Genomic DNA, 12500 nt, shown 5'->3' with positions numbered 1-12500 from the left:
GGAGTATAAGTTGATTTTATGTGCAAGGCTATCATTCACAATGAGGATGGGTAAAGCCTGATTGGTATAAGAAAATGGCGGTCAATGATTTAAACATTTCCGTGTACGTAAGGTACGTCAATAAACAAGACTGAAACTAGAGGTATCTAATATTCTAGTTCAGTATTCACCTAGAACAGGACTACACTAAACAACCAAGTCTTATTCTTCCCCAAATATATAGTGTAAAAGTTTGTTAGTCCTTGCTAGACCGCCGAAAGGTGCGGAAGCGTGGGTGGGAGCTTTTTATATATTCCTGTCAGTGACAAATAGCACAAATCTTGACGGTATTCAAGTCTGTGTCACCAGTACTATTCGAGAACTTCGAATGACTAGATAACTTGTGATTAACTAAACATTGGAGGTGTGGTCTTGCTCACTTTGCAGGCTTATCTTTCATACTTATGTAAACACCAATTAACTTTCTTCTAAAATGAGAAAAAAGTCAGCACATATTATAATTTGTGGTGGTTATTATGACGTCACACTTTTCCACTCCATTCCAATTCCGGTTTTGTCTTTCTGCAGTGTACTCTTTACATTGTAATTTACAAAAAATATTTCATGTAGTGTAGTGTTTTGGTAACCTCTTTATCATCTTTATGACTTGTTGAAAGTCCTTGCAATTTTTTTATAATGCAGTTATGCCATTCATACACCTGAAATAGATGACTCAACATAAGGCTGAAATGAAGAAGGGTAATCTTTAATTTCCCATAAGAAGAAATCTAAATGAATTAACTTATTTATTACATCAGATTCAAAGAATTAACTGACAATATGTATACACTTTTGGTTCGTTTCAGGCAAACCAGAAGAGTGCAAAGAAGAAAGATGAAAGGAGAGATAACAAGCCAGGAAAGGAGAAGAAAGAGGAGGAAGAGGAAGAAGACTTTGATAGTCTGATTGCTCGCTTCACAAAGGTTGGTAGTTGCCCATCCTCTCGCATCTTTGATTTTTGTTGTTTTGAATTGTAGTCCGTTACTATGGAGATTGTCTTTTTATATTAATTAGATTTGCCTGAAATAAAATGGTGAAATTCTCTGTATATAGAAAAAAAAATCAGTTCTTGATATCGGGAAATTATTCCATGTAAAAAGCTTTAAAGTATATCCTTTCAATACTTAATATGTATCGAAGAGCATAACAAAACAGAGGCTCATGGTCCAAACCCGATTCCAGGAGGATAACACGTGCTCGCAACCCAAGTGCAAGACCCCAACTACCGTCATCTTCCAGCAGTGTCCGTTCTGCAGGAAGACCTTCTGTTTGACGCACCACATGGCGGAGGTTCACGGCTGTGGTGACGAGGCTAGAAAACATGCTAGGGCGGTGGGTACTGTTGTGTGGTGTTGGGATTATGGTAGATAGACTGCCTGATTGATTGGGAGTTTTCTTATAGGTGGATAGAGGAACAAGTTTAAGGTTTTGATTAATGTTGAGATAAGTTTGCTGGTTAGTGGGGGGGGGGGCTTTTGTATTCAATTCATAAAATAATTGAGAGTATTTTTCAGTGTGTTAGATCATTCATATGACTTTAGTTGTACTGACGTCCATCTCTCTCTCTCTCTCTCTCTCTCTCTCTCTCTCTCTCTCTCTCTCTCTCTCTCTCTCTCTCTCTCTCTCTCTCTCTCTCTCAGATGGTGATTCGAGAGGGGTACTGTACCCCGGCAGCGGAATTCCTTCTAAAAAGCCCAAAGACAGCAAACGCAAGCAGCTGCAGAGGAACCTGGACAAGAAGCTGGGTGATCTAACCAGCCAGAGACAGAGCAAGAAGCCCGGCAAAGATAAGGACAAGGGCAAAGGCACAAAGTGATAAAATATATATAATTAGGTCTTCGGTTTTCAAAAGGTGTCTTTCATTAGCGTGTTGTTTGCGTGCTTGATTAGGTCACTGGTACAAAGGGAGGGTGAATGTAGTTGTAAATGTACCGGCTGTGTTACTTCCTGAAGATATTTCAGGAAATACTAATCTGTGCTTGTTAGCAGTGAGAAACATTACTTAATGCTCACAAGTGTTTTGATAAGTGAAGTTTGTATATAGTGATGCAAATATGTTTTTTTTTTATTGTTTGAATATAACTACATTGTTATGCTGTGGAGATATTGCATGTATATGTCTAATTAATTCAGTTTTTAAAGGTAATCATCAGTGTTATATTGATTTTGTTGTGAAATTTTCATGTTTTATCATATGAAGCAAAGCTATTTATTCGTAGTGTTATTTAACTTACAACGTACTTGCTATTTATTACCTATTTATATTTTGAATTGAAAGTAATTAGATTATTATAAAAATCTCAGGTTTTATATTTAGATTTGACTACTTAAAAAAAACTATGCAGGCGTTGCATTTTTTTTTTTTTTTTTTTTTTTTTTTTTTTTTTTTTTTTTCTTCAAATCAGACAATGAGATTATTCCCCTTTGTTAACAGCTCGAGAAGACCATTATAGCTTCCTTCTTCAAAAATACATTTTAATCACAATCTCAGGATCCCAGATAATCCTTAGTTCTTTATCCCGTGTGAAATAGCAATTAATATTTGTTTTCATATTTCTTGCCAATAAAAATTCTATTTTATTTTGTTAGCTTTTTAACCTCTAATCAACGTGGGTGTTGGTTAATGAAATGAACTATTATTATATTGGCCAAGCTAATTTTGGGTTTATAATTGATGTAAAAGCTCTTTGCTAAATGTGGCTTTAAAGCATGACAGGAAAAGGTTTTAGTGATATAATCATTTATATATTCTAAGCAAAAATTGAGCAAATAATGAACCTTATAAAGCATGTAATATCGATGGCCGTATTTTGTGAAGTAAACCCAATTTATATCTCGGTAATTCTTTCAGAGTTCTTGTGTTATGTTTGATCAGAAGGACTGTTGTTTTGGAATGCCGTATTATTTACTTGAAATATGTACATTCTTTATTTGAAATTATATGCAATAAAAATCTAAAAGCCACCTGACGATTGAGTGACATAATCACCGTAAATAAAACTATTTCATACTATCATGACATAATCATGAAATAAAACTGTTCTTCTTTTATGTGAATGCCATGTTGCCATTCTAGCGGTTTTCTGCTAGATTTAAGAGTTTTTGTGTTATGATCTAGCTGGAAGTTTCTTGAAAGCTTACTCTATATCTTACGCCTTTTTTTGAAGTCCTTTATAGCGGGAAAGTGAGGAGATTTTTCTTTTACGTCTAGCGGTTTTTAAAGTCCCGTCTAGCGGTTTTGTGGAAATATATTAACGGCAACATTGTGAATGGTGATTATAAGACTTGTGGATGGTTAAGACAGAAAATTGATTGGTCTTTAATGCAAAGAGTAAACAGCTGAGTAGACACTCACTTTATTTATCTTTCAGAGTAGACACTCACTTTATTTATCTTTCAAATATATTTCTAATTTTTTGTAGGAGTTGATTTGCTATTAACTTGATAATCTTTATAATAATTTATATTATATGGGATTTTTTTACTTGATAAATGGATTTTGTATAGAGAGGAGGAAATGTTAAATATGTTCCATTACGCATTATAAAATTCCAAATTATATTATTTTCCTTTTAATCAATCTTGAAATATGGTAGAGAGACGGGAAAATAAATGAAAAACAAGAGCAATTAAAATATATTTATTATTATAGTCTAAAACTTAGCAATGGGTTTACTATTACAAATATCATGGAAGACAGACAAGAGTAAAAAAGTGCAAAATTTATACATTTCTTAAAATTCCTATGTTTCTTACAGTGTAATAGATGAAACCTTAAATCAGTAATGATATTGAATATTGCAATTCTCTTAACTTAAATGTGGTTCATGTAATTAATCGATATCTTGCATTCATACATGTAAACAGATATGATTATATATTTTTTTAAAAGACTACGTCACAACCGTCAATTGAAATATAATTAATATTTACTCAGAAGTAAAGTTTAATGAGAGAGACGAGAAAATATATATAATTGTTAACATTTGCATTTATTGAAGAAAAAGTATTTGTATGAAATGTTATATATATATATATATATATATATATATATATATATATATATATATATATATATATATATATGTGTGTGTGTGTGTGTGTGTGTGTGTGTGTGTGTGTGTGTGTGTGTGTGTGTGTATGTGTGTGTGTGTGTGTACCATGTCAGCACTTTTAGCAACAAGGAAGCCACTAACTGCATACCCATGCACAGTTAGTACATTCTACTTACAGTCTAGGCAAACAATACAGTATCTATAGTTAACATAAATTCAACAAGTGCGTAACATGAGAACGAAATAATGTATAATTATTTACACCTCGAAACAGTAGAATGTATAACCTAAAACCCGAATAAAAACAGAGACGGAAATACCGAAAGAAAAGAATATATATTTATAAGACATGCAACAAAGGGAAAAGGAAGAAAATGCATAATATAGAATTGAACCTATAAATACGTGTTGCATACTGGCCACGTCGATCGATGAGCTTTTGCACAACTAAGAAGGATTTTTCAGAATGCGCATAATAACTGCCTGAGAAAGATCTATATCGTGCTCTATCACTGTGTTCATAGGAAATTATATATAACAAAATAAGTTTTATATATATTCATTAAACCGTCTTGCATTTCAAATTGAAATATATCCTGAATATATTTTTTTTGTTTCGTAAAATCAGTCAAGTAACTTTTTAGAAAATATAACCTGGAAATTAGTGCAAACTATCTACCGTACATTATGGCAAAAATTCTCATATATTGTAATGTTTTGAACAGCAGTTTATCATATTCCTTGTAAACGTCTTTCTTGCTGGATTCAGTCAATGATGATGGCATTAATGTAAATGTTTATGGCAATAATCGGATATGATGACAATGATAATGGAAATATTAATTGATTATGCTGTAGGCGATTATGCAGATAATGAAGGTGGTGGTGATTTAAAGACAAGAAACGGAGTTTGAAAAAAGTAAATAAATTTTCATTTACAAAACCTGACACCCATTCGCAAATTCATACTAGAAAACTCTGTACCAAACCACAAAATTATAGTTAAATAAAATACAAGACAACCAGCTCGCAAAGTACAGGAAAACAAAGCACTCTTAAGAAATCAAACCCTAGCCTGACCCCCCCATCCCCCCCCCAAAAAAAAAAAGATGAACCAACCAATGCGCAATTCCCATCCATACCAAACATTACCATCTAAACAAAGGCAAAAGGCCGGCAACCATCACTATCACCGAACTAGCCACGTTCACAGAGACTCCAGACATAACCACGGGCTTCTGGCGGCCCTTGATGTGAGTGTACACGTTCTTGGGCGCTTGTACAGGGCGGTCGCACTCGCTGTAGGGTCCTATGCACGACGAGTAGGCCATGACGTGGGCGACGTAGTTCTGCTCGTGCACGCGGTGAAAGAGGTGGGACATGGGACCTGCGAGGAAGCAAAAGGGTTGAGTATTTTTTGTTGTTGTTATAGTTATTTATTTTATTATTTTTTGGTATATTTGTTATTTGTTTCATGGTCGTTTATTGTTTCTTTATTTTATTATTTGTTTATTAATGTTTTGCCGTTTTTTTTTTCTTTCTTTCTATCGTTCTCAATGGCACTTGTGTTAATAATATTCTGAATGGTAGGCTTAAAGTGCGGTGGTTCCCGGAACAGCCAGGGAGATCGCCAAAGTTTTATTAGGATCCCTGAGCTTCAAGAGGCCTCATCCTATCGGTAAGGTTGCCGTGGGTAAACTTTCAAAATACACTTTTTAGTGATTTATTAAGTTTCATACTGATGTGCATGTGTGTACTTCAAACCAGGTTTGGGACTGGAGAACGATTATTTTCTTAGTAAATAGATATCAGCTTTATAAGGTGAAACTTCTTACTCAATAATTATAAATAAAAGTCTTTGACGGTGAAAAGTTTGGGAACCACTGGTTATTCTTAGCAGTAATGCTAAACATAATACAACTATCATATTTAGTCAACGCCAAACGACTGTTTAGAGGAAAATTGTGCTTAACCCCAACAAAATATAATTCCGACCCGCATTAGTCACCTTCTCAACCATTACATCTGACATTCACCCCCCCTAAAACAAACAAACAAAAACAAAGAACAAAAGAAAAAGAAAAAAGGAAAAAAAAAGTACAACCATTTTCCTTTTCCATTCAAAACTTCAATCTTTGCATTCATCTTACCGATGGCATAAGCGGCCACGTCCTCCCCCCCGTGCGTCTCAGAGCCTTCGTGGGTCGGCACTCCCGCAAGAGCCTCGAAGTTCTTTCCTGAGGTATCGATGCCAGTGAGGTTCAGGCGCATCACCTGGTTTGGGGGGAAAAGGAATGGTGGAATAGTGATTAGGCTTGTTCTTTGTTGTTAACATAGTTCTTAGTAGTTCTAATCTTCTTTTTTCTTCATTTCTATCTCTCCCGCGCATTCACACGCACAAACACGCCCGCACGCACGCACACACAAACACACACACGCACGCACGCACGCACGCACACACACACAAACACACACACACAAACACACACACACACACCACACACACACACACACACACACACACACACACACACACACACACACAAACACACACACACACACACACACACACACTCCCCCCACCCACACACACACCTTCCCTCATACGCACACCCACCTCCCCCACATACAAACAAGCCCACTATTCTCACCCACACTACCTAGAATGTATCCCTCACCTCCTCGCCGTTCCAAGTGTAGTTATAACCATGGCCGTTGGTGAACATAAGGGTCGTGTAAGGCATGCCATCTGTGACGTCCTCGTTAAACTCAACCTTGCCTGAGAAGAGGGAGAAAAAAAAAGTTATTTCTATTTATTCTTGTATTTACTCGTGCATCTCTTTGTCATAAAAAATACCGTTATTATCTTTGTACTTGTGCTAATAATAATACTATCGATAATAGTCATAATGTTGATAATGATTTCCAAATGAATTAATTAAACATATATAGTATTCGTTCCATCATTTGAGGTTTTCTATTTGTCTGTATAGATGATTCTTTGTGGTACTGTCAAAATAGGTTGTAATAGATGTTATATGTATTAGAGAGAGAAAGAGAGAGAGAGGGGGGGAGGGGGGGGGGAGGCTAAGACAGAATCAGAGAACAAAAGACAAAAAGCGAGAGCCATTACCAAGAATATTGTTTCCTCTTGCGGGATACCCATTGATGGTCATGACGTGGGAGTGGTCAGCAGTGATGACCATAAGCGTCTCCTCCATGTTCACCATCTTCATCGCTGCCTCCACCGCCTCCTCCATGGCCAGGAGCTCCTCAAGGGCGCGTCTTGGCTGTCCGTAGTGGAGGCCGTGGTCAATGCGACCGCCCTCGACCTGTTGGAGGATAGGTTTAGATTCAATGGGAAGTTCATACGTCTTCAGGACATGCTTGAGATTCATTATTTCAGTCTATAAGAGTTAAAAATACTTCGTATTTATAAAAGAGTTAAGATACACGCTTCAAATGGACATGACTTAACTACTACTACTACTACTACTACAAGTGCTGTATGATTATCGTATATGTAAGAACAAAATGATTACACCAAGAAAGAAAAAATGTAAATCTTAGTATTCTTTCTCCATGGACTTACTCCTAGTCTAAAATAACACACGCAAAAGAAAAGGAAGAAAAGCTAACTCTATGTATATATCGACCCACTCCTCTTGCAAAAAAAAAATCAATAAGGAATAGATGAAAATAAAATCAACCTATCTATCTATCTATCAACCCCATCTATCAAGCAATCACGCACCAGCAGGAAGAAGCCGTTGTCATTCCTCCTGAGTCTCTTGATGGCGACCTCAACCATCTCCCTGAGGTGAGGTGTTCCGTCCAAGGTAACGTTGCGGTCTACTTCATAAGGCACGTGGATGTCGCCGAAAAGACCTGGAGAGAGGAGAGAGAGAGAAAATAAGGCCGTGGGTTGAAGTAGTGAGGGTTTGTGGGTTGTTGTGGATGGGTTAGAGGTTGAACAAAAATAGGAGTGGTCGTGAGGGAGCTGAAGGGTGGTTCATTGTGGGTAACAGGGAGTGAGTGAGTGAGGGGACTGGTGAATGAAGAGACTGAGAGAAAGAGGTATAGTGAAAATGAGGGTGGGAGATAGAGATGGATGGATAGATAGAAAGATCAATAGATAAATAGACATAGAAAGAGAGAGAGAGAGAGAAAGAAATATGTAATATGTAATGATATCGACATCACGCCAGTCAAAACGAATCGAAATATATGAGAAATACACAATACATTCCAATTAAATTCACTTGCCCTCATTTCCCTCAACACCTATTAATCATCATCCAACAACCCCCCCTACCCACCCTAACAAAGACAAACAAACGCAGAAAAAAACAACAGCTTTAGCAACACAATCCAGAATTCCCTTACCCATGAGATAATCCGTATCATCGATGTTGACAGACCGCAGTTCGCGCGTGGTGGTCACATAGGCGTGGGTCTTCCCTCTGGCTGCCTTGTCGTTCTGCCACTCCTTCGGCAGGTTCCTCCCGTCCTTCCTCAGGCATGTCTCCTCTGCGTCCGGGTACACCTGCGCGCCCATCTCCTGACGCCCGCCGCCGAAGATGACCTGTCGGGGGAAGGAGGGTGAGGTGAGGTGAGGTTAGGTTGGGTTAGGTTTTCCTTTGTAATTGTGGGAGAATATGGTTTTGGTTCTGAATATTATTTATTATTTTTATTTATTTATTTATCTAATGATTTATTTATATATTTTTTAGTATTTTTGTATTTTGTTTTGTATTTCTTCGTGTTTGTCTGATCGTAGTTTTTTTTATTAGTTGTATTTTCTACTTCTTTTCTATTTTTCTGAAGAATAAGCAGTTTAGGTTGAAAGATTCCGATAAAGATGATGTTCTCTGAATTCCCAGTCGTACCACACATGCCCTGCGTAATCCACCCCCACCACCCACCACGCACCTTCATATTCCTAGCAGGCTCGTCCTCGACCAGCTGGCGCGCGATGTCCTTACACTTGAGGGCCTCCCCGCCGACTTCCATGATCTTTGAGTCACACTGCCACTTCCGGCTGGCAGACTTGGCGTAGAGACCGGCCGGAGTAGCGTGGGTCACCTGCGCCGTCGTGACCACACCTGTAGGAGGCGCAGACGGAAGGAGGATAGAGAGGGAGTGTTGTCAGTGAGGGAGGGTGAGAGATAAACGGATGCGTTGATGGTTTTCGAGGGTCTCTTGAAGCATGGATTCGGATGAAAGATTCCGGTGAGGAGTTTAAGATGATATCGATAATGATAATCACAATAACATTGACAACAACTCTGGCTCCACTCAATACCATCAAAGCTAACGATCAAGCAGCCAAATATCTCACCAGTATCCTTATTGGCGTCCTGAGCCCACTGAAGGATGGAATCCAGTCTGTTTTCGGGCTTGAGAGAAGCTGCACAGTCTCCCAGCTTCACTTTGCCGTTGACGCCCAGGGTGTAGTAATTAGCCTTGACACCTGTGAGGTAAGCCGTGGCGGTGCCGGCGCTGTCTGGCACTTGCTTGTCGAGGTTGTACGTCTGTGAGATGGAGTTGTCGTTAGTGATGACGATGAGGATGATTATGTTGTAAATAAAATTGTTGGTAATGGATAAAGAGGATAAGCACGGTGAAAAAAGTCTATTATATTTTTTGAGAGCAATATATGAAATTGTGGGAAGGAGAAATATTGACACGGGGAATAGGAAAGAACTATAAAAAAGGGTAAAATGAAGCAAGATAATATTTATACCTATATATATATTATATACAATATGTATATATATGTATATGTATATATATATATATATATATATATATATATATATATATATATACACACACACACACACACACACACACACACACACACACACACACACGTATATAATATAATATATATATATATAATATATATATATATATATATATATATATATATATTCCCACCCATTCAAAACAATTCGGTACACTTAACGGCTCGACATAAACAACAAGGAGAAGACGAACGGGCGGTTACAACACCAAACAGCCATTACCTTCATGAGTCCGACGTTCGGGAATCTCTCCCACACTAAATACCCTTCTTCTCCAGACATACCCTTCTTCTGGCCCTTTAGGATCCTGCCGGCGGTACCAGCTGTTACGCCCATCCCTAAGTGAAAAAAAAGGTGAGTGTGTTTATTAGAGGTGGGTTGGTAATTTCTGTTTTGGGTGTGTGTTAAGAGACCGTGTTTTGAGGGTTCGTGTCGGGTTTGTGAAATAGAGGGAGAGGGAAAGGTAGGGGGAGAGGGAGAAAGGAGAAGGGAGGGAGGGAAAGGTAGGGGGAGAGGGAAAGGGAGAGGGGAGGGGGAGAGGGGGAGGGAAGAAAAAGAGAAAGAGTGAGAGAGAGAGGAGAGCATAGACGGCGCATACAAGATTAAATTTGTTTAGCAGACAGCGCTTTTGACAATCAGAGTTATTTGTGCCCGTAGTTCTTTTAGCCGTAGAGCTACATTCAACTTGGCCAAAAATCAACAGAATCGGACGAGTTGCCGCCTAGACCTACCGTCGCCCAGAAAAAGGATAACGTTCTTGGCCACGTTCGTAAGGATGGGTTTGGCCAGGGCTTCCTCTAGCTCATTCTTGCCTAGATTGTACCAATAGTCGCTCTCTGAAAGAAGGGAAAAATATATATTAATGAAAAATTATTGATTAATTAGAACTCAGAAATAGGCCTATGAAGTATTTATTATATGTATTTTTTATGCATTCACCGAACAGTTGATATGTATTATGAAATATATGAAATTGATATACATATATTTTTTTAGTAAAACAAGTAGAAAGGGAAAAATGGTTTCGATATTATCATATATATATATTTTTTTCATATCTAAACCGTGGAAGACACACACTTTAACCAAAAAAAGTTATACAGTAATAATTATCATCGTTATGTCTTTTTCTAATAAATATTGTTCAGTGACCTTTGAAGATTCCGTAACATTTAATCAATTATTCATATAAACAGGTTTACCAAGCAACGCAAGAACTAAACGGTTTATAAATGAAAATGAAAATATACGTTTAACTATGAGAACTAGATTCAAAACGTAAAAAAAAAAAAAAATCGGATATCTTTTGATTAAATATAATTTTGATTTCTTATTGCAAAGACAAGGAGGCAGATAGGAAATTAACTAAAAGTCATTATTATAATAATTGTATCGTTTTATTTAATTCTCTACCTCTTCCTATAATTTTATCGTATATCATATTGTATGCAAATAGTTCCATCCTATATTCTATACTTCGTTATATATCTATATTATGCCATATCACGTCGTATATCGTAGCACATCGCGTTATCATATATCATCTCAATTCACATCATATCGCATATATCATCTATCTCACCACATGATCTTTTACCTCATAATGTGAAATCAAATCACATCACCTCATTTCACGTCACATCATTCCACATCACCTCAAACCACATGCCACATACCCCCACATCATTCCACATCACCTCATACCCCGCCACATACCCTCACATCATCCCAAAAGCAGATAACACGAAAGTGCATAGACTCACCGTTTTCGTCAACCACGGGTGATGGAAACTGCCTTTCGGAACTCACAGGAACCGCCATGAGTGTTGCCATGACGGCGCAAAACCTCGTGAGCGTCGCCATTATACCTGAGGAAATGAAGTGGGAGAATTTTTTTTTTTAATTTAAAGATGATAGTCTGTGTAAGTGGTTGCTTTTGGTTATAAATGTTATGATGAATAAATAGATTTTTTGGGGGGTTCTTATCTACCGATCTTCCCTTGCCTTGTTAAGTTATTTACCCACATTTATTCTTTCGATTTATTTTTTTTATCTTATTTTTCTCACTACTTCATAACATTTTTCGGGCGAGAAAACTGAGTCCTTGACGTCATCAATAGGTTTGTAGTACACTTGTAGATTTGCGTGATGGTCTCTTGCATGCGCACAGACACACGCACGCACGCACGCACTCACTCAAGCACGCACGCACGCACTCACTCACTTAAGCACACACGCACTCACACACACACACACACACATGATAATTGCTTGTGTGCCAAATCTTTCCTTTTCGTGATTATTAATAAAAAAAAAAAAATATATATATCGCTGTTGTTTATGATGATTTTAATATTTCTGTTATCTTTTTTCTTTTTTATTATTGTTTTTGATATCTTTTTATATCAGTTTATTGTTGTTTTATAATAATTTTTAAAATGTGTTTATTGGTGTGTCTCGGATGAAAAGAGGGAGACAGAGAGAGAGAGGGAGACAGGGAGATAGAGAGGGATATATATATATATATATATATATATATATATATATATATATATATATATATATATATAGATATAGATAGATAGAAGATAGAGAG

The 12500-nt window shown here is 37.2% G+C and overlaps 2 protein-coding genes across 2 annotated transcripts in view; one reads left to right on the top strand and one right to left on the bottom strand.

Annotated features, from left to right (window-relative positions):
* Positions 1-2620, top strand: part of LOC119569669 (DNA-binding protein SMUBP-2-like) — a 71772-nt gene extending 69152 nt beyond the window's left edge. The window contains exons 16-18 of the mRNA XM_037917735.1: positions 846-962; positions 1222-1371; positions 1680-2620. Coding sequence (XP_037773663.1) covers positions 846-962; positions 1222-1371; positions 1680-1793 — 381 coding nt within the window. The 3' untranslated portion in view covers positions 1794-2620. The remainder of the gene's footprint in view (positions 1-845; positions 963-1221; positions 1372-1679) is intronic.
* A 2278-nt stretch (positions 2621-4898) lies between these two features.
* LOC119569629 (alkaline phosphatase-like) overlaps positions 4899-12500 on the bottom strand; it is a 31198-nt gene continuing 23596 nt past the window's right edge. The window contains exons 2-12 of the mRNA XM_037917698.1: positions 11668-11772; positions 10636-10740; positions 10127-10242; positions 9436-9628; positions 9027-9199; positions 8481-8679; positions 7849-7982; positions 7228-7426; positions 6773-6873; positions 6245-6368; positions 4899-5481 (exon numbers count right to left, since the gene is read on the bottom strand). Of these exons, the coding sequence (XP_037773626.1) occupies positions 5243-5481; positions 6245-6368; positions 6773-6873; positions 7228-7426; positions 7849-7982; positions 8481-8679; positions 9027-9199; positions 9436-9628; positions 10127-10242; positions 10636-10740; positions 11668-11767 (1683 nt within the window). The 5' untranslated portion in view covers positions 11768-11772 and the 3' untranslated portion in view covers positions 4899-5242. The remainder of the gene's footprint in view (positions 5482-6244; positions 6369-6772; positions 6874-7227; positions 7427-7848; positions 7983-8480; positions 8680-9026; positions 9200-9435; positions 9629-10126; positions 10243-10635; positions 10741-11667; positions 11773-12500) is intronic.

The sequence above is a fragment of the Penaeus monodon genome, chromosome 4 (assembly GCF_015228065.2).
Source record: "Penaeus monodon isolate SGIC_2016 chromosome 4, NSTDA_Pmon_1, whole genome shotgun sequence".
Lineage (NCBI taxonomy): Eukaryota > Metazoa > Arthropoda > Malacostraca > Decapoda > Penaeidae > Penaeus > Penaeus monodon.
This window is presented reverse-complemented; position numbering and strand designations above follow the sequence as displayed.